The sequence below is a fragment of the Papaver somniferum genome, chromosome 5, assembly GCF_003573695.1.
Source record: "Papaver somniferum cultivar HN1 chromosome 5, ASM357369v1, whole genome shotgun sequence".
In the NCBI taxonomy this organism is placed as follows: Eukaryota; Viridiplantae; Streptophyta; class Magnoliopsida; order Ranunculales; family Papaveraceae; genus Papaver; species Papaver somniferum.
The window spans coordinates 37,100,957-37,124,829 of NC_039362.1; the positions used below are offsets into that span (position 1 = coordinate 37,100,957).

Consider the following 23,873-nt stretch of genomic DNA (forward strand, 5'->3'; position numbering starts at 1 on the left):
CTTTAATTGCTGGTAATTAAAACATATAAAATTGAATATCATAAATAAATGATTTTCAGTATTTCGGTTTGGGAGCACCTTGAGCATCAAGAAATATCTTTGAACAATTAATGATAAGAGTTATGCACATGTTCAGATAATGTCGACATCTAGAAGTTTTCTATCTTAACGAACCCTAATTCCAAATTCGAATACGCCATAAAGAAATATGTGAATATTGGAAACTCAGTTCTGCTCTCGGGACCGGTTCTACCATGACTCCCAAACTAAGTTATGATTGGTTATACCATGACTCCCAATATAGGTTATGACCGGTTTTACCTTACTTCCCAATACTAGTTAGGATCGGTTATACCATTTCACTAGATATAAGTTATGTCCGGTTCGACCTTGCCTCCCTACTAGTTAGGATCAGTTATACCTTGTCACACAATATAGGTTATGACCGGTTCTGCCTTGATTCTCAACATAAGCTAAGATCGGTTCCACCTTGTCACCTTGCATTGGTCATCCAAATAATATTCAATGAAAAACCTGACCAATACATTTGTTGATTTCCCTTTCAATTATGAAACAAGTTCATACATCTACTTCCTTAAACTATGTAATAATACATAGTTTTCTAGGATGAAATCAGACATATATCCCACACATAATCAAGTAACTACATAGATTATGTTAATTTCGTATTACGAAGTTCAAAAGATAAGCGTTATACTTCGTAATTCGATACTTTGATCATAATGCTATAACCAAGTCTAATCACTAAAGTGTTATAAATATAACTTCGCATGATATGTTTTCAATATAAAACGACTTGAAATATATCTTAGAAATGGAACAAGTCAAGCCAGTATTACTAACCTCAAGTGGAAGGTGATGTTTTCGTTGTAGTCGTTATTGCTTCATGCTCTTCAGGTCTTCAGAATAATACTTGTAAGTCTCAACATTCCTAGACTTTCTAGTCTAACCTAAAAGAAATTGAATCTAGTAATTAATCAGGCGATTCTAGATGGGTTTTGATACTAAAATATGACAACCAAACTTGACATACCAACGCTTGGTGGGTTCAACCATACCGTGCTCTAACAATTCTGCCATTTGAAATTTTTTGAGATTGAAAAAAAAGAAGGGAAATTTCTTGTTTGGTCCAAGGCCCATATAGTTATAAGGTAAATAATCTGACTACATCAAAACTTATTTTTCCACAATCATATATAAGAATTACTATTTTTAGTATCAACACTAGGATAACCGTGCATGATAATGCATAAACATGAATGTTTACAGAAATGTATTTGTTATATGAAAGTTACAGCAGGGTCCATCCATACATTATGTGTTATTTTGGAGATGAAGAGTCCCCCTATACCATGTTGATTGTTACACATTAGGATGTTATACTGGATACCTAGTAGGTTTTGTGTTATATTTATGTGATGTCAAAGAAATTGAGAGTAAGTCATACGCACTGGTTAAGAATCAAGTAAAGATCAGCTGTACTGGATAGAAAATCTAGTATAGGTTCATTGCACTGTTATAAAATGAGTGCAGGTCCTCTATGCTATTTAGAATGTTGGGTGCAAATTCGCTATATTGCTTAGAAAATTGAGTGCATATCACCTACACTGCTCACAAATTCGGGTATTCAACCTGCAGCATAATTAGCATTGTTATCGGTTTCATGTCTTAATACTGCCTTTTTTTGAAAGTATGCATATAAATAGCATACAATTCTTATTACTACCATCTTATTTTCTTTCTTATTACCAGTATTATAATAGTTGTTTGACAGAATGTTTCTAATCTTCAGTTGGGTCTCTAAAGTGAAATTAATCTCTCCTCGACATCTTTTTCTTTCGATTTTTTAGATTCTAGTTGTGGCAGAAACACGGGGTGGCTCTCGGACATACGGTTGAGTATCGGCAATGGTGGCTTCCAAATTGAAGATTTGGTTCCATGTTTAATATTTTTTTCTTCCTATCTTGTATTCTAACTTTTTTTTTAATCCTGGTTTGTTGGTGGATATTATCTATCGGAGCTTTTCCAACTTCTATGTGGTTATGATGTATATTTTAATTGAAATTTGCTGGTGTAATGAAATAAAGTAAATTTTATTTATTTTCATGTATAACCTTATAGAAGAACACAAGTAATACAATGAAAAATATTAATTTTATTTGTAATTAATATATACTCTCAAAAATTGACTGTGTTGCTTGGATATATGAGTACAGGTCAGCTGTACTGGTTAAAAATGGATTACATATCTCATATACTGCATCAAAACCTGAGTGCAGGTCCCCTACACTAGTTAGAGATCGAGTGGCTCTGGATAGAAATGGAATATAGGTCCTCTACACTGGTTAGAAACGAGTGTAGGTCCGCTATACTAGTTTTTAATTTAGTACAGCTCCGCTACACTAGTTAGAAATCGAGTATAAATCCCCTATACTGTTTAGGAATTGAGTTCAAGTCGGCTACAGTAGTAAGGAATCGGGGTTCAAATCTCCTACAATGCTTAGAATAATCCTGCATTTGAACAACTAGCTTCCGAAAGAAACACACAAAAAACTTTGAAACCCCAAAAATAAAGGAAAGAAATAAAGCTATATTAGGCCCGTAAAACATAGTCACAACACTAATTTTTTGTTCTGCAAATGGCACACTGGCACTTTTTTTATATTACAGACCAGAAACATGTATCAAAAATGAGACAAAAAAATTGCAATGAACTAAATTCAATAATGATCGTTCGTTTTAGATACATATGATATAATTATTCATATCTACTTGGACCTCCACTGCTCGTCGCCTACTAGTAATTAGTAACTCAAGGCCATCCTGAATTGGTCTTGTGCACTGCTTACCAAAAACATATTTGCTTCACTGCTTAGAAATCGAATACATTTCGGCTACACTATTTACAAATTCAAGTACATATCCTCTGCACCGTTCACAAATTGAGTACATATCAGCTGCACTTCTTACAAACTTTGTAAATGTAAAGGTGGATCTCTTTCAACTTTTTCTCAATTGAAGAAGGAACTGCGAGAAATAATACCCAAAGTCAATTCTAAAACTAGCAGTATAAAAAAAATACACTCAAATATAGAAATTCCAATCACTGGAATCAAGGAAACTTCCATAATTAAAGCAACCAAGTAGAAGATAAGTTGTTTATGAAAGCCTTAACTAAGGCATAGTATGGAGATGTTGCAACATTGAGACTCGGGTTAAAATATGTTGTCAGAAGGGGGAGAAGCATGAAGATTACTGATGCCAAGAAGAACGTCTTCTTGATCGACAACAATTACTAGTTCAAGGAATTGTCTCTCATGAGAATTATAAGTTTGGTCTCCTAGATGATGATTGGCTTGAAGGCTCGGTGAAAATGTCTTCTAATTCTGACGACTTTGTGGGTTTTCAGTTTCAGACTTATCAAGCAAAATCATATTCAAAGTCATCTCTACCATAATATAATTGTAATGACGGTGATGTTGTAAGCGGCGTCAACAACTATATCAACTAGTTGGCAGAATATTATAAAAAGATTATTTTCCTTTCGCATGATGGTAATATTGTAAGCATAATCACATTCAAAGGCATCATAATGCTAAGAAGACTATTTTTCCTTTCGCAACTGTCAATACATATTGACTGCACTAATATTTCCAGTGGATTTTAAGCATCATAACAGGGATTATATTCGAAAAGACAACTTATTCCATCTTAAACCTATCCGTAATGCTAAGAAGGCTATTTAATTTTTCCTTTCGCAACTGTCAGCACATATTTACTACACTCATACCTTCCAATGTATTTTAAGCATCATAACAGGGATTACATTCGAAACGACAACTAATTCAATCTAAAACCTACCCATAATGCTAAGAAGGCTACACTTCCGTTCACAACTGTCAGTACATATTGGCTACACTCATATTTTAAGTGGATTTTAAGCATCATAGCATGAAGTAGTTAATTTATTTGATATTCGACTGTGAGGATACCTAGCTAGCTCCTCACCTTAAAAGCAATGATGAATTGACAAAACATTTGGAAGCAAGGTAACCCATACATATATTATACTATAATTTGCAACTCAATACTCAATTCCTCTATTCCTCATATATCACTGGAACCACGAACATTGTATTCAATGTCAGTAACATCCATTATTCACATATAGCCACTGAGTAGTAGAATTACTAACATAGATTTTCAATTATCACTTTATCTACAATAATTCCATTATAGTCCAAGAGTGTGGATATCCTATACTAAGTAAAAACTAGCTATTTTGGTTTAGATTCATGTAGTTATTTCATTTTTCGTAATATACAACATAGGTTATTATGATTCAACAACATAGATACCATATACTGATAAAAACTAGGTTATTGTTGATTTCACATTATGATCCAACAGTGTAGATACCCTATACTGATAAAACTAGGTTATTTAGACCTACAAATTATAATCGAAGAGCATAGATATCCTATACTAATAAAAACATAGGAAGTTTTCCTTAAAAATGCATAGTATAGATACCCTATACTGATAAAAACCTAGTTATTTTTGGTTAAAATGAAAAACATTATTGATATTGAACAGTATACTGTTGGATCATAGTAAACAATGAACGAAAAAACAAAAAATAAATCTAAAAATAAACAAAACTAACTTGAAAATAAGAATTTAGATCAGAAATAAGAAAATTAACAAGATTAAGAACATTAATAAGCAAACAAGTTATGGATCTATAGATTATATAAAAAGAAGAAGATCCAATTCAATCAATCAAAAATAAAACAACAAAAAATCATAAGAAGAAAGGAAATCAGGAAGAAAACCTAAATTAAAATCATCAAAAAGGAAATAAACTTACCAAATACAAGTAATCCAGCTTGATTTCGCAAAACAATCAAAGGTTACAAAAAAATCTTCATCGTCGGAGCTTTAGTTCAAGAAAGAATTGACAGAAAAAAACATAGATGGGAGATTTATTTTTTGAAAAACGATTAAACATATCTTCTTTGTTGAGTTCTGTTGATGATTCAACAATACTCGATGACGATACTTTTTGATGGCTTTTTCTTCAACCTCCATTGAGCTATGCGAGCAGAAGAAAAAGAAAGAAGAAGAAGAAGAATTTCATATCTGAAAAAAATGATTGTAGGGTAATGTTGGAATTTTAATAATATTTTTGATGGGGTTTTCTCCGATCTCCATCGAAGAGCTTTATGCGAGCAGAAGAAAAAGAGAGTAGAAGAAGAATTTCATATCTGAAAAAAATGATTGTAGGGTGATATTGGAATTTTAATAATATTTTTTATTTCTTTCCCATGTTTCTGGATCCTGAAGAAAAAAACTTGGCCCAAAACCTTATTTTGGACCTCCGGTTAAACTGGGATTAATGAAAGAACCAGCCATTAAACCAACCCCCTAGATTAGGGCCTATTGGTAATTCCTAAAAAAAAAATTAAGTAAAAATTTCGGTGTAAAATAACAAGTTTGAAAATCACCTGCTTATAGGCGACAGAGAAAGAATGAGACGGAGTTTTCGCGAAGCGACATAAAGTAAACCATCAACGGTAGAGTCTTTATCGCTAATGCTATTAACATGATCGCTCGATAGAAACTCTACTTTTGAACCCTTATTTTATAGTAGCACAACTAGTTTGGCAGGCCACCTAGTATAACAAATCAAAATATTAGCCATTGTGCATATATGAATCAGCCGCGTTAACTATCCTGACTAATTTGGGGCCTATAGAAATTATTTGAGGCCTACCATTTTCTTCACTCACCAAAATTAGGGAATAAGGGGTGTTTAAACTGGGTAAAAATACTAAGTTACCCTAACTGTTAAAATATAATCCTAAGTCTCATTATATTTGAAACCTATCCAAATCCTTTCAAAATTGAAACTTCTTCAAATCATTTCCGTCACAAACTAAAATTAAAACCTAACTACATCAATCGACTCTAACTACATCGATCGATTTAAAGGAAATTTCATCATCCTTTTTTTTTCAAACTAAACATCATCAATTGCAACCCATTACTCTTAATTATATTGTGATTGGTTTATCCATTAAAAATTGAAAATTACAAACAATCTTGGATTTCTATGTTTAACCATAATCGATGCACGTTTATGTCCATATAGACCGATTCCCATATGATCATGACCATGTCTACCGGTTTATTCTGTATGTGTTTTCTGGTTAAAGAACATTTAACCAGAATCGATGTTCATCCCCATACCATCTGATTCTGATATGAAAGAAATGCCGGTTTTCTGCATGTTTTTTGTTGTTGCCAGAATTAAATAATGTGAATGTTCGCATAAACTGATTATATAGCCTTTGATTTCTTAACTTCTAAGAGCATAATCGGCCTATATGTACATTTATAATCTTCGTCTCTAACAATCGGACTATGTAGTAAGTAATATAGACCGATTCTAGGTGTTTTTCGTGAATTAAACATCAACCAAGAATCGATATACGAATGCATGAAATTCACTGATTCTGGGTTAACCAATTTTTTTTATGTTTTGGAGATGAATTAACATTAGTTGATTTTTAGGTTAACAAGATTAAACATTTTTTAATCAACTAAATTAACACTAGTTAATTAAAAATAATTAACTATTAAAAAAACTGGCGAGATTGGGGTATACCCACATTAATTGGGGTATACCAAATAAGACAAAATAGGATCATTAGGAAGGAAAACCCAAAGCCCCTTAGCCGTATATTTTTGAAAATGGCTAAACTGCCCTTATTTAATTAGTACTAATCAACTTGTTTAGTTTAATAATCTAGTTCGATCAATGAGTTGAATTAAAATAGGATCAGAAATCATATTATGGAAAGTCGGCATGCTCGACTGAAAAAAGAAAAGCATGCCAACTAAACACTTTCAGAATTCAGTCCATGAAAAGTCGACATTGTTGCACTAAAATAAAGCATGTCGACAAAACTTAGTCGGCATGCTCGAGTCATCTCGACTGGATCAAAGGATGTCGACCTAATTTTGCCGGCATGCTCGATTGAAACAAAATATGCCGACCAAACATTGGTTTCCGCATTTACAGTCATCATGGTCGAAAATGCATCATACTAACAACTGTCTATTAGTCGTCATTTTTTTTTACAAAACCATGACGACCAACAACAAAATTGGACAAAGGAAATCTTATTTTCTGGGAGTTATTAACCGTTAAGGTTTAGCTTTTCAAAACTGACGACTATTCATACTACACTAGTCGTCAAGGTTTAGGGATGAAGACCGTGGCGACCCTGTGAATGTTACTTTCAGAAATAAAACTCTTTGGAAAGTCGTCGGGCAATTCATCCTATAACCTTGACGACTGAGAATAAATATGAAAAGTCGTCATGCTCAACAAAGAGATACCATGACGACTGTATGAAAAATCGATGAGATTTTTTTTTAAAAATGATGAAATATAGGGAAAGAATAAAGAATAAATCATTTGGTTGACGAATAAGGAGAAAAAAATGAATAAGATTTGGATGTAAAACCAAAAGAGGACTAGTTTTAGTTATTATTAAGGGAAGGGTAATTATGTAATTTTATACGTATTGGACATCCCTTGTTTCACCAGTATAGTTGGGAACAAAATTTGTATACCGTAATTAATCTGGGTATACTTCAATCTGGCCAGTTTCAAAAATATAGTTATCTAACGGGTTTTCCATTTTACTTCAAAATGTCTTACTTTGTTTTCTGATTTTTTTTTGGTAAGTTAACTTTGTTTTCTGAACTCAAATAATTTGTATATCCCCAGGTAGAAATTGAAGTTTAGTCCCAAAATTAGTGGGCTTTAGACACTCTAGTCCTGTCCTTTCAAGCCTAGTATTAGGAGATCCAAATATACATAATTTGGTACGAGTTAATCCGTTTAGGAACGGTTCAGTCCAAAGTGTTTTTTTATCATGTCAAAAATACCCATCATAATAGATCTGTAGGTACGAAGTTCATAATTCGTTCTTTCTCTTAATTTCCATTGTCGAAACAGATCTCAAAAGAAGAAAGATCCTAAAACCTAATCTTCTCGACGATGTCCAAATGGAAATTCAATGTTCAAAATGAATCTGAGAACCAAACAAGAACATTTTCAATTAGATTCTACTTAATTAACCTAAATCTTCATCATCAGTACCTTTTCTTTAAGATTAACTTGAGGGGGAAATTTTATGCGTACCTTTCCTTAACTTAATTCAAAGATTTTATCAAATCAAAGTGACGTGAAAGGTAAGTTCAATCTATTGTTATTATCTAGTTTGATTAGAATGTTAATTTTTCGATTTCAAAATCGATTTTAGAAAAATATTGTGGTTTCAAAGACCTAATTACTTCAATTTCAGCTTGAATTTCATATTTCATTTATCATTAGAATTTAGATCTATAATCATCTCATTCTAATTGATGTTTTGGGAAAAAAATTGATAAATTTTGATAACAATTCCACAAAATTTCTTGTAGCTTATCTCTGAAAACTTGAATAATGTATGATTATGATCGAAAATCGGACTTCAAGGTTGATGCATCTTCCCAAGCTAGACCAACCATTGGGAAGAGAAAAAGAAAAAGAAATCAACCGTGGGTAGAAGTCAGTTTTCCCCCAAATCCTTTTATTCATGTGTATGAATATTTTGTGATGATATGTGACTCGATCTAGATATACAAATACTTTTTGTCTTATTTCTGGATTAAGAATCTTGAAACATGTATGAGTGTTATGGTTAGATCGGTTTTATTATTAGATTATGAAGTTATGCTGTGATTTTGTATATGGAGATTGTCATTACTTTTTTGGTAGTGATTTTTATGAACCTAGTAGCTATATTTCTCATTTTCCTTATAAGTTATTACTTGACTGTGTGTATATGAGTTTGGGTGTTTCCCAAAGAAGCTGTCATCCAGTATTATTCCTACATCTATTGCTAGCTATCTAGGTTCATGGTTGAATATTTTAAAGTAAGATAAGGTAGATGTTCTCACTGTTTATGAATTGGAATCGAGAATTTGTCATGCATGTTTTTTGTTGGGCAAAGCTAGTCCAAAATGTTAGTTAATATTGTATGATTTTGTTGGGCAGGATTCAACTATCAGGAAAAGTTTGGTGATGTTGATTTTGATATGTTCGACTTACTGTTTTTGTGGACATGGCTATATGGTCTTAATCCTTTTGTAACAGTCTTAGTTGTAGCCTTTTTGCTTCACGTTTGTTATTGAAACCGTAATGGGTTAATTAAGTTTTCACCAGTGGCCTTTTGTTATTGAATTCTTAGAGTGTACATAACTGTACACATGTTGAGTCTTAATGTTGACATAATTGTACACGTCTAGATTCTTAATGCACATAGTTGTACGCCTATTGAACGTTAATGTGCATATGTTGATTTTTTTGTTTTCTTTTTAAGGCAGAACTCCAAGAAAATTAAAAAGTTGTTGGCCTGTGCCCTTTTGAGATAACATATGGTTTTAGGTTTGTCTCAGTTCTAGACCCGTCCTTCCATAATATAGTCGGTACTGATACGGGAATCTCCCGCTGACGGACCCCTCCACCCCTGAAGAATGAGCGATCCATGGAGAAAGGAACTTTTACATAGGGACATGGCGAGATGGAGCAAGGAACTTTTACGTAGGGACGCTAAGATGATTGTGAGTGTGGCCATTGATAGCAGCGTAACCGAAAATTTAGAACTGCTAAGACATCATAATGAATTATAAAATTTTCCAGGGATTTTTCTTTTGAAAGAAATGATCTTTAGGTAATAGAATTTTGGAGGTCACCAATGTACACCTGCTATTGTTAACGTGTACATAAATGTACACCTGTTGATTTTAATATGTATATAGTTAAACCAAATGTTGAATTTTTGAAACTTTTAGGTTTGAAAGATATTAATCGATCTCCTTCTTGATTTTAGTGTACACTTGTTGATTTTAATGTGTATATAGTTTCCAATCGCTGAAGATGCAGACTCTATGATCGTCTTTAGTATGGCAGAGGCATGGTAGCAGAGCTGAGCTAGCAAATACAATGGATGTTGTTGCCACTAATATAATGCATGGCAAAAGAACCGAGATATATATATATCCTGTTTTTCATCTTACTGTATTTGTTTGGAGTTATACAATTGGTGTTCATGTAAATTACCTAGTTGTTAGCGAAACTGTAGCATTCTTGTTTGACTAGGCCATGAAAGTTAAAGAACGACGTATGTTTTTGCATTTTAAGTGTGTTTGGGCACACGTACTAAGTGCATGAGGTTGACATCAGTGAAAAACCCACTTTTTGTTATTACAAAACATTAGATTTAACTAGCTCTCAATGAAGTTGCCATGGTTGTGGTGTCTGTGAACTTTCCATTTTTACAATGTCTCCATGTAATCGCAAATTTCGGTTAAATCATATTATCGTTCATTTAGCACCTCGGGCGGCAGATGAGATTTTATATAAGTCACTATTTGTGGACTTGTTAAATTTGTCCTTCTGGCTATGGTTATTGTCTTTGTTAGTTGTTACTGAATATAGGCTCCCATGAAACTAGGGTGTACAAACTAGTGCACATGTGAATAACTAAAGTGTACATAATTGTACACATGTTGGTTCTTAATGTGTACATAATTATACACCTGTTGTATGTGTTTCTCTATGTCTATATGTGCTTGTTATGTTTTACATGTACTAAGTTTTTTGTCCTATTGTAGTTGTATTACATGATTTTTTTTTTATGAAAACACATACACCTGTTGTATGTGTTTCTCTCTGTCTACATGTGCTTGTTCTGTTTTACATGTACTAAGTTTTTTGTCATATTGTAGTTGTATTACATGATATTCAAAAATGAGGATATTATGTCCTTACTGTGAATGTGAATTACATGATATTCAAAAATGAGGATATTATATCCCTGAGGTCCACATCTTCGTGATTATAGTTGGAACTACCATTTCTTGTTAGAGTACCTTAGAGTTTAGCTTCTTCAAAATTTTAGGAGACACCACAAATTCTTTCAATTGTGTTAAATTTCGAGGTAATTTTCGCTCTGCACCCTTTTAATCTCCATATGCTTCTGTACTAGTATTTTATTAGTTTTGTAAAGTCTTTCTTGCAGTGCGTCTTGTTATATCTGGTACTGATTTAACTGCATTTTCTCCATGCACTCTCTAGCATCCACTGTTTTATATTCTTGTCACAAAAATCTTGATGTAGAACATACAGGTACCTATAGGTTATTTTTGCTCCTTGGAAATGTGCACAACCATTGCCTGCATATTTTCTGCTTAATTTACTATGACAATATGTTGATATGTATCTAACATTTTTTTTCTTCTGAATATGGTAACAGGGTGATGGCACTGCATTTGCTAGAGCAAGCACTCGCAATGTCACTAAACGACTATCAGTCTATTCCATCTGGTGGAATTTCATTGGAAGACACTGATGAATTTTTGTAGATGTGTACATGTTTGTACACCAATGTAAACTAAGTTTTTTAAAAAATGAGAATTATATAGTCATATGAGTACTCTTTTTGTAGTTCTCGAAAAGAGCTTTCCAAATATATAAAGTTTGCGAATTTTAGACAAACGGTTCGAAAGATAAATTGCTTTAATTTTTTTTTACAAAACTAGTCATAAAAACCCAAAGTGACCAAACTTGTGGTACAAAAACCCCACTCAAATGTTGGGATCCATTAAAACTCCATTGTAAACAAAATTGATACAAAAACCCCAAATTTTTAAAAATTGATACAAAAATCCCAAATTTAAATGTTGGTTTCATCAAATTTTATTTTGGTTTCATCATAAAAACCAAAATAAAATTTGATGAAACCAACATTTAAATTTGGGGTTTTTGTGTTAATTTTGTTTTGATGGGGTTTTTGTGTTACTTTTGTTTTGATGGGTTTTTTGTGGAAGGATGGTGACACCTCTGAGGTTATAACTCGCGGACCGTTTTTTATATTATTTAAAATTGCTGACATCACCATGAGTCATTTTGGATTAAACTGTAAATATTTGGACTACATTGTAAATCTGAAAGGTTATTTATGTAGTTTCCTTAAAAAAAGACTAATTTGTTTTGTAACTAGTTGAATGGGTCCGGACTAGAATGGGTCAGGACCAACTAGTATATTTGGATGAGATGTTGGACTAAACCATATTTTTCCCTAACCCCAAACTAGCCAAGTTCTTGATCCTGGGCGTGACTCCCATACCGGACAATGGTCAATGGTTTCCTTTCTCTTTTTCTCAAATTGTGTGTGTCCCACCAAGCGTGCCATGTACGCACCCACGGCCACGGAGAAACATCATCATAACGATATTCTTCCTTTTTGCTTTCGTTTTACTCTTCCACCAATTAAGGTATTTTTGATATTCTACTCTCACGAAAAACATTGAATTTTTTTAAGACACAAAAATTCTATCAGAAAAGAACGAGATTGAGAGAATGGTAGATTGTGCACGTATACAGAAAGAACTCGTTGATTGTAACAAAGATAAAGGGATATCTGGTATTAGTGTAACACTTGATGGTGATGAATTTACTCATCTCACTGGTACTATAACTGGTCCTGTTGGTACTCCTTATGAAGGTGGAATCTTTCAAATTGATATCCAAATGCCTGGTATATAATCTGTAAACCAGTTGCTATCTTTATGTTATTTTTTTTTCCTTGTTATTATTATGGATTTCTTTTTTAATTTTTTGTGCGCTTAGGAATCATGATTGATGCATAAAAACCTAGAAATATTGAATCTGTTTTTATCAATTTCAAGGTTTTATATGAATATTTGAGTGAAGGGTAGTGAGTATATAACACAGATTGATCAAATTAGGGTTTTACTTTAGGTTTTAGAAGAATGTGATACAATCTTCTTGGATTGAATTAATTAAGGATCAATTGATGTCTCTGTCTGTGTGTTTTAGGGTTTGGAAGGAAAGGCAATTGCTTGAATTTCTTAATCTCGCATTGTTATTGGTTTTATTTTGCAGGTGAATACCCTTTTGAGCCTCCGAAGATGCGTTTTCTAACAAAAGTTTGGTATGAACCTACTTAATAGTTAATCATCTTTGCTTTTTGAAATTCATGGTTCCTTGTTTCACTAGTGCCGCATATACGCTGGCACAATGTCAGATGGATGTCTTGTATGATATGAAGCACTTAGCATCACACATTATAGTTTAGTGAAACTGTATTCGATATGTTTGTTATCGACTATCTTGTAAAACTACATCAAATGATACTGTCTACATAATGACTGAAAAGTAATGCAACTGATGGTGTATTCAGTTCAGTGATATGGAAATCCCCAAGAAGTGGCTCAATTAATCACTCTGGAATAATGGGTGTGGGAGGCACGTTCTCCAGGTTTTGCATATGATTGTACTGATAACTCAATGCAAAATTTTGTTGTAAAGATCTAAGTTTGGCTTCATGCTTTGATATTTTATCATTATCACCATGATGTAGCTATAGTTTTTGTACCCGTAGTGAAACCCCTCTATCCTCCATTAGTGATATTCAAAGAATCTTTCTTAATTGACCTTCTTATAGATGCATAGATTTTTTAGGGATCCAAATTTTAATATGTATCTCGCCCATTTGAACTTTGAAGGCACCCTAATATCAGTAGTCAGAATGGAGCAATCTGCCTGGACATCTTGAAGGATCAATGGAGCCCAGCTCTTACTCTGAAGACTGCGCTTCTTTCTTTACAAGCATTGCTATCTGCTCCTGAACCTGGTGATCCCCAAGATGCCGTGGTCGCTCAACAGGTAGTCCACTGGCTCACCTCAGTGGCTTCATCTTGATGTTGCTCAAGTCCTCAGCTTTCTAATACATACTATCTTTACTCTCCTGTATCCACAGTATCTTCGTGACTATCCAACCTTTGCGGGAACAGCTCGGTATTGGACTGAGACTTTTGCCAAGAGGTCGTCCATGGGCATCGAAGAAAAGGTACATGGTCTTTTTAATTTCAATTACAGAGAATCTTGTGAGGTAACACATTTTATAATATCGGCAGTTTATAGAAGTTAAAACATATACTACTTGATTGCAGGTACAAAAGCTGGTGGAGATGGGCTTCCCAGATGTTCTGGTGAGGAAGACACTGGAGATTGTGGGTGGTGATGAAAATATGGCTCTTGAAAAGCTTTGCACGGGCTAAATGATGTTGCAGAAGTCTCCATCACCTTATTAACTGAGTTAATCTATTTTTTGGAGTTTGAAAACTGGAAGTGAGGACTAGGGTGAAATCCCCACCGATTCCCACTAGCATCAGTTAATCTTATAGAGACAAAAATTAGCAAAAAAAAATTTCTTTATGAACAACAGAAGTTGCAATCGTAGGTATTATTTATATTTATATAACATATATGATATATTGCTTTGTCGCTCTCCTGTGCCCATTACCTAATTTTCGTTTGAACTAGATGAACAGAAAAAATTAAAGTTAATGGTAAGATTTTTTTTTGCTAAGAAAAAGGTTGCATTGAAAAGCTTCAAGAATTACAAGTGTTGTGCTAAGAAATCAGGGATGATTTCCCACCACTCATTACAAATGTTGAAACGCCTACAATGCTTAGCAGTTTTATCTGCTATAGAGTTGAAATTTCTCCTAAGGTGATTAGTTCTAATAAAAGAAAAGTAGTTCAATAACATACTACAATCATCTATGATTGTGCAACTAAACCAACAGAGACTACTGTTTTTATTCTTCAAGTAAGCAATCACTTTTTTTGCATCACTGTAAATACTGATAGAAGACAGGTTCTTGCTATGTGCCCATTTGATAGCTTCCAGCACCGCTAGACATTCTGCTTCCTCTGGATTCCTTACTAAACCTTTGATTGTCTTGCATCCCTTAAAGGTACCTGCAGCTGTAGTCATTTAGATACCAATTCCAGTGATATTAGTATCTTTGTCGAAAGACGCATCATAGTATATTAAAATGCAATCATCAGGGAGATTCCTATAAGATACAGTATTAGAATCAGAAACAGAATGATTATGCAAGTCACTACTGGTGTTATTAACTCTTTGATCAAGCTCAGAGTTTAACAGATCAATGGTGTCATTAAAAAATCTTATGGCCAGTCTGGCAGTGGAAGATGGCTGTGTAATTTTCTGTTGAAAGACACGGTAGCATCTATCTCTCCAGATGCTCCAAGCAGTAGTAAGGATTTCTATCTGAGTCTTGTCAGATCTACCTTTCTCCAACCATTGCCTTATCCAACCCTTAATCGAAGAATTTGTACCTGTATCATGTAAAGTAATATGTCCTTTTGAAGTTGCAGACCAAACGGATTTTGAAAAAGTGCAATGTAACAGTAAATGTTCAGTGGGGGTTGTGGGTCCCGTTTATATGTTTAACCTTGTGTAAGTGTCTCGGTCGTTGTAGTGATCAAACTAAGTTAATCAAGGGAGCTATCTTGGACAAGCTTATCAAGCTTAAAATTTCTTTGAGAATGTCAAATGTATGGATCTTGAATCTAAGTTTAGGAATCAGGCCTCTGGTCTAGCCTCTTATGGCGTTTTGAACCAAGTATTCAACTCTTGGACCGACTCTGCAGCTGGTTCGTTCTTTGTTTAGTTCTTTAGTTCTCTTTTTTGTTACAAAAAAGAAAACTGATTTAGAAGAAGAAAATGTACCTCGGAACTATTGAGCGGCTTATGTAGTCATGGTTGACATGATGGATTTCACCCATTTAGATCTTCCTTGGGCGACCACAATAAGCTGTTCAGTTATGAACTTATCATGCATATTAGGACTATTCCTATGGTTTATGGCAAAAAAAAAAAAAATAATAAAAAAAAATAAATATTTGTCATGCAACATGAGTTCCCACACTACAGTGAAAGTGGCAAATTTGATAAAAAATATGTATTTCATTGTGTTGAGTGGGACGGTGGGATTCTAGTTAATATAAAATTCTATCCCTCAGCAAAACGATAAATCTCCATTTGAAATAATTAGAATATTTCAAATTATGAAATATTCAAATTATGAGCCTAAGTGATACATACGTTTGCCACCTTGTCATGCCCGTATTTCAAATTATGAACCCTAATATAATTAGAATATTGTAATTGAATGAACAAATAGAAGTTGGGGTATGACATCAATGAGCCAAGAATCTTAGGAAAAAGATTTTTTAGATATCTTTCCTTTATTTTTAATTTTAATTCCCGAATATCAATCAGAAAAGCTAGCTAATGATGACCCTCTATGGATTGCCTATATATCCTGTGGCTAAAGTTGCAAAAATAAGAGTTTGAATCCGGCTTGTAAATAATCCAAGGAACATAACAGGTATAGGAACCACTAAAGGTACTATAAAGAAACAAGAACAACGACTATTAATTCATCAGCCAATATATTCCCAAAAAGCCGAACACTTAGTGATAAGGGTTTTGTGAGATCTTCTAGGATGCTAATTGGTAAAAGGATTGGAGTTGGTTGAATGTATTTACCGAAATAACCCAATCCTCTTTTGGTAAGACTCGCATTGAAATATGCCACAGACGTGAGTAAGGCTAAAGCAACGGTAGTATTTATATCATCCGTAGTTGCAGCTAACTCCCCATGGTGCAACAGTGACAAATCTTATGGTTTGAATAGCTCGTAACTTGTAAATTGTATAAGAGTTCTGCATAAGTACAAGTATTGATCAGTTAAGAAAGAACAATTTGTAATCTCAGGAAGGTCAATGCAAGACATAACTGGTGGTTGAGTAATCTCAGTGTTAACTTTTTTTATTAAAATTCTTACATCCATTACCATGAATCTCTGTTTCTTCTTTTCATTATTGATCATCAAAAATTTAATTTTTTAAATAAATTTTATATTATTTTAGTTTTTTTCTCATAGTGTTTATCCATACCTTTTTCTGTAACAAGTTAGCCAGGATCTTGAATTAATGCTTTCTTATCTTATTCTCTTTTTTCTGTTTATTCATCTTTTACTATGTTTTATTCTCTAATGGATACTTAATCTTTTTTTTTTTGGAGGGCCTTCTTCATCTACCATGAAAGGAATTCAGTGTTGAACTTTTGTTCTCAACCATCTCCTTCTATTGTTACAATCTAAAGCAGTTTCGATGTCAGCTCCTTTCGCAGTTTTACAAACCATCCATCTCAAGATGCATTTAATCAGTATGATCCAGTATTGTTCTCTTGATCATGTGTATGATCTCAGTGATGCTTGTAAGTATCTCAACCCTGACTTAGTTAGCCCGATCCAGTCAAAAAGTTTGAATTTTCAAAATTCAAATTTTCCCCCTTTCTCTCAGCGAAATCGGTGGTATTTTCGTTTTCTTCCGACTCTGTCTCAGTTGACTCAACGCAAACTCAATGCTGATATTAACTATCCATATTCTTCAGACATTTTCTTACCAGATCTCAATCCTCTTAGTTGTCTCAAAATAACTAGTTATGGTTATTTCTTAGTCCATTTATATCTTTGTCGAACAAAAAATATTGAGCCTAACGTTTTATCTTACCCTTTTTCCGATCCTTTTTCTTCAAACCCTATAGTCACGGACTCTTATTTAAGTAATCAAATCTCAGCTATCACTTCCCAGATGCAGAATGCAAAAACCAGTGACATATGTGCCATACAAATGCGAAGAGAAGTAGGTACTACAAGGGTTATCTCAGTTGCAATTGGGGAGTGGGGTAATACCTTGATTGGAAAGTTATTCTCCAGAGATCCCGTTGAAACTAATATAGTAAGGAAGTAAATTAATATCCTAGGTAAGCAGTACAAAACAAGGGATGTTAGATCTCTGGATAAAAATATTTTTCTCTTTAAGTTTAACTCTCATGACATCGTTGAAGCTATTCTCAAAAAAAGGCCCATGGAATATTAAGAAATATCATCTTAAACTCAAAAAGTATGATGCTTCTGCTGCCGTGAAAGATCAAGTTTTTCCCCACCAAGAGTGGAATGTTCGATTCAAAAATCTTGTCCTTGATCATCACTATGTTCAAATATTAGATGAAGCATTAAAAGAGTTGGGTCCTAAACTATGGGTGGAATTGAAACCTCTCTTCAAAGGGTGGTGGTGGAATTGAAAAAGCGGGGGTCTAAAAACCACACCCAACAATTCGTTTGACAATCTGAATAGACAAACTCCAATATACTTTCAAGAGAATCAACTAGACAATGAGACTCAATCTAGAGAAAAGTATATCAAAGAGATTTTGTATCTCTATCTCTCAATTCAATCTGCAATCAGCAAATATGAATTTGCAAGCCCAATTGAATATGAGAGAAATAACTTCAACGGTACCAAAGACCAATGTTCAAGGATCAATCAATTTCAATCAACAACGAAAGGTTGGATTTCCCAATTGATCGATTCAACGCACAACCTGTGATATTTCAATTACATAACAAAATATAATGTGGAAAAGAAATAACACAGACACCAGAAGTTTTGTTAACGAGGAAACCGCAAATGCAGAAAACCCCCGGGACCTAGTCTGGATTTGAACACCACACTGTATTAAGCCGCTACAAACACTAGCCTACTACCAATGAACTTCGGACTGGACTGTAGTTGAACCCTAATCAATCTCACACTGATTCAAGGTACAGTTGTGCTCCTTACGTCTCTGTTCCCAGCAGGATACTACGCACTTGATTCCCTTAGATGATCTCACCCACAACCAAGTTGCTACGAACCAAAATCGAAGACTTGATAAACAAATTGGTCTCACACAAAAAAGTCTATATGAATAGATAAATCTGTCTCTCACAGAAATACCTACGAGTTTTGTTCCGTCTTTTGATAAATCAAGGTGAACAGGAACCAATTGATATACCAGACTTATATTCCCGAAGAACTGCCTAGAAATATCAATCACCTCACAATAATCTTAATCGTATGGTAGCGAAACAAGATATTGTGGAATTACAAACGATGAGACGAAGATGTTTGTGACTACTTTTTATCTTGCATATCGGAGATTAAATCTCGAGCCAATATTAAAGAAGATAGTACTCAAACACGATAGAAACAACAAGATCAGATCACGCAACTACAGAGAAAATAGTTGGGTCTGGCTTCACAATCCCAATGAAGTCTTTAAGTCGTTAACCTACAGGGTTTCGTGAAAAACCTAAGGTTAAAGGAGAATCGACTCTAGCTTATACAACTAGTATCACACAGTGAAAATGCGGGGGTCTAACAGCCACACCCAACAATTTGTTTGGAAATCTGAGAGGACTTACTCCAATATACTTTCTAGATAATCAACTAGACAGTCAGACTCAATCTGGAGTATAGTATATCGAAGAGTTTAATATCTCTAACTCTTAATTCAATCCGCAATCAGCAAATAGAAATCTGCGACCCCGATTGAATAAGAGGGGTAACTTGAGCGGTACCAAAGACCAATGTTCAAGTGTCAATCAATGTAAATCAACAACCCAAGGTTGGATATTTTAATTGATTGATCTTAACGCACAACCTGTGATATTTCAATTATATAACAAAATATAATGCGGAAAAGAAATAACACAGACACCAGAATTTTGTTAACGAGTAAACTGCAAATGCAAAAAACCCCCGGTACCTAGTCCAGATTGAACACCATACTGTATTAAGCCGCTACAAACACTATCCTACTACCAATTAACTTCGGACTGGACTGTAGTTGAACCCTAATCAATCTCGTAATGATTCAAGGTACAGTTACGCTCCTTACGTCTCTGATCCCAGCAGGATACTACGAATTTGATTCCCTTAGTTGATCTCACCCACAACCAAGAGTTGCTATGACCCAAAGTCTAAGACTTGATAGAAAAATCTGTCTCACGCAGAAAAGTCTATAAGATTGAATAAATCTGTCTCCCATAGAAATACCCAAGAGTTTTTGTTCCGTCTTTTGATAAATCAAGGTGAACAGGAACCAATTGATAACCCAGACTTATATTCCCGAAGAACAGCCTAGAATTATCAATCACCTCACAATAATCTTAATCGAATAACGAAAGAAGATATTGTGGAATCACAAACGATGAAACAAAGTGTTTGTGATTAGTTTTCTATCTTGCCTATCGGAGATATAAAATCTCGAGCCAATTATTTCAATTGTACTCAACACGATAGAAAAAACTAGATCATATCACGCAACTACAAAGATAATAGTTGGGTCTGGATTCACAATCCCAATAAAGTCTTCAAGTCGTTAACCTACAGGGTCTCGAGAAGAAACCTAAGGTTAAAGGAGAATCGACTCTAGTTATGAAACTAGTAACACACAGGAGGTGTGGGGATTAGGTTTCGCATTTTCTAGAGTTCTCCTTTATATATTTTTCAAATCAGGGTTTGGTTACCTTGGTAACAAAGCATTCAATATTCACCGTTAGATGAAAAACCTGATTCAACCAAGCTAATATCTTTCAACCGTTAGCTTGTTACACACAAATGAAATGTACCCTCATTTAGGTTTATGTAACCGTACCTAAACGTGTACTCCATGTTGGTTCACAAATAGTTAACCGAGGTTAGCCATATGATTACTCTCATATCAACCTTATTCATCTCAACCATAACTAGTTTAAATGACTCAAATGAAACTAGTTAAAGAGTTGTTCAATTGCTATAGAAAACACAATTGGTTTGATTCACTTGAATCAATCATGAAAATTATAGCCACGGTTTGCAAAGATTGCATTCCTTATGATTTAAATGTTTAAGTCCATGAACCGACGATTTGACAAAGTAACCATCCTAAGTAAGCGTACGGGTATGCGTACCTAAGCAACCTGATTTGAGTTTGTTTAGTTTCCAAACTCAGCAGAAATTTTCGGTTCGAAAACTTCCGTCAGTATGCGTACGGGTACGCATACTTAAGGTGACTAGTTAAGAATTTGTCAAAACCAAACTCAGCAGAAATTTTCGGTTCGAAAACTTCCGCCAGTATGCGTACGGGTGCGCATACTTAACCTGTCTCCTTCACCAATTTCGTATACACACATATGCATACACTTGGCCCCCAGTTTATGGATTTATACACTAATATGCGAACACACTATATATGCTTATATCCAAACATGATTACATTCTCAACTTTTTATTTCAATCATTGAAACATTCTTTTATAATGACAATAGCCGTTTTCACATACTATTAGGATCAAAGCAATTTTCAAGATATTGAAATAATCATTATCGAAACATTCCAAGCCTACATCAAATGATTGTATCACACAAACCATGTAAGATGTTACTCGGCAATTTTCTCATGATATAAGGTGAACTTGCCGAAGCGAAAGCTTACCAACACATATTTCGAGAAATATGTAAACGAGATATACCCAGCTCGAAATCTCAAATGTGCATAGAGAAAACCATGTCTTAACACGACTTATGTCTCAATATAGGAGATAGTAGAAATAAACTTTCCAAGTGATAGATGAGTTCAAGTCTCCACATACCTTTTGTCGAAGAAGTTCCACAAGCTCCCCTTAGTAGTTCTTCGTTTTCAAATGATGAACTATGTGAAATTTAAGCTCAACTACGCTATCTATGTCCTAGTCCGAGACATCTATAAATAGGCTAGAAATCAAGACTTATAGTTTTGACCACTAACATTGACAAGCATGCTTGAGATAGCAATGCATGCGAGTTCGACCGAGCAGTGCTCTAACAATCTCCCCCTTTGTCAATTTTAGTGATAAAACTATCAATACATATGGATTACAAAATAGATAGAAATTATAGCTTCTCATCCAAATGCTTGATCTCCTTGGCATCTTCAATGCGACTCGAAATCTTCGTCACTTCCAAGCACTCCATGATCCTAAAGGTTGTAAGTTCAGCATCACAGTTGTTGAAGATCCGTAGCGATAACGCTGAGAAAACAAAATGCTTTCAATCATTGTTATACAGTGTCATAGTATTATTACACAACATCAAAGTCCAATTTTATCACAACTTTGACAACAATACTATGGTAATATGTATCACTCCCCCTTAGTCAATACTTTATCTCAACATGAAAACCACTTCCCCTTTTTGTCAATATAAATTGGCAAAGGTACGAAAACTAGTGGGATCCTCGTGAAATTTTCACAGAGATAGTTCATGACCCAAAGAGAATACCATATCAACTTATCTTAGATTCCATCATAAAGCCGAAGCTAAATGCATTCATCAAGGAGTTTATAAAGATACAAGATAACCCCTAATATTCCACAGCCGCAACTCCCCACAAAGATTTAGCAATTAATCACAAGTTCAAAATGAATTCTCCCCCATTAAATGTCATTCACGAAAGAACAACAAAGGCGACCTTGCTTTTACAAGAAAAGAAGAATTTCTTTTGGATAACTCAAATCACATGAAAACATGAATTTGCATCCAAAATATTCAATTGAATTAACCACAAGAGAACCCTTGTTTAATGCAATCGAAAAAATACAACCAAATTAATCACAAGAAAACCCACGATTAATTTAATTGGAATACACAACCAAATTAACCACAACATGATCAATTCAATTGGTCATGCTCGACATAAGAGAACTTACGGAGCAACAACTAAACTGACCACAAGAGAATGATCAAATTGGTTGGTCATGCTCAAACATAAGGAACCTTTCGGAGCAACGCAATATATGCACAAAGATGTGGATCGGAGATCGATCAATACTGCGGAATAAACAAGGATTCATTCTATTTTCCATCACTATTTGCACAATGACTTATAATAGACTTAATCCTTGTAAACAAAAGTTTTATCCTTTCTTCCATCAAAACAATGACATAAAAGGCTTTAACTTTTGTAATGTCAAAAGTTCATTCTATCTTCTATCAATACATTCATACCGACATAATAGAGATAGCTTTTTAGCAAGTGTGGGACAGTCACAGGTTCACGGACGTATACAACATATCCCATAACAGTTTGCAATATATAAAATCATAAATATTAAAATTGCAAAAAATCATCTTCTAAGAACTTAGAATTCAATGAAGATGAAAATCGTTGGATATAGCTATGCGTACTCACAATAATGGCTATTCCAAACCCCAGTTATTCTTCTAAAAACAAGAAATAAATTCTCTAAGAGAAGATTTACTAGACAAAATCAAAGTTCTTTGAGAACGTCATACCTTTCAATGAATCCATCATAGAAGGTATCACTGATTTCCTTTACTCTCTTGACCGTAGACACTCCATGTTCGTTAGTTAGAACACACACTTTTCGATCAACAACCCGAGAAAGTTGTCTAGCTTTGACACAATCCATGATGAGCTTTTTCTGATTCCGTATCAAAATATTTTTATTTGCAAGGATTTTGGCCTGACCATCCAAGAGTTGGTTTATTTGCAGTTGGAGATTTGAAAACTCGATCTTTGAATCATTTTGAAAATGAGTTAAATCATCGACAAAATCATCAATCAGGAGTTGTGGTCCTTTCTTGCAAGCGTCTTCTTTAGAACCAGCTCTTTAATTGACTCACGTCCTTGAGTGTCTTCCTCCATATCAAGATGCACAATCTCTTGAGATTTTGCAGAGTTCTCCATATAATTTTTTGTTAGGGATGGATTAATACAGTATAAGATATATATATATGTATTAAGAGAAGACACTTCTCATTAAGGAAACCCTATGAACTCACAGGATTAGGACACGGACGTTCACAGACCGTTCACAAGAGAATGATGGATTAAAACTAAATCCAGTAAGAGGAAAAACACAGTTTTTGTCAAATATTGCTCAATAATCCTTAGAATTAGAGCCCGAGTCATAAAACGGACTTTCATAACTTTGATTGATTGACAAAAGAAAACGACA

The 23,873-nt window shown here is 34.1% G+C and overlaps 1 protein-coding gene and 1 long non-coding RNA gene across 2 annotated transcripts; one reads left to right on the top strand and one right to left on the bottom strand.

Annotated features, from left to right (window-relative positions):
* Positions 1 to 2,591: 2,591 nt before the first annotated feature.
* On the bottom strand, positions 2,592 to 5,468 carry LOC113281396. The gene is made up of 2 exons (XR_003326100.1): positions 4,892 to 5,468; positions 2,592 to 3,048 (listed from the first exon to the last, which is right to left on the bottom strand). It is a non-coding gene; the product is annotated as an uncharacterized LOC113281396 (long non-coding RNA).
* Positions 5,469 to 12,401: 6,933 nt separating this feature from the next.
* On the top strand, positions 12,402 to 14,456 carry LOC113281397 (ubiquitin-conjugating enzyme E2 27-like). Its single transcript, XM_026530122.1, has 5 exons — positions 12,402 to 12,680; positions 13,049 to 13,097; positions 13,672 to 13,831; positions 13,926 to 14,015; positions 14,119 to 14,456. The coding sequence occupies exons 1-5, from the start codon at positions 12,503 to 12,505 to the stop codon at positions 14,224 to 14,226; spliced, it is 585 nt and encodes a 194-aa protein (XP_026385907.1). The 5' UTR covers positions 12,402 to 12,502; the 3' UTR covers positions 14,227 to 14,456.
* Positions 14,457 to 23,873: the final 9,417 nt, after the last annotated feature.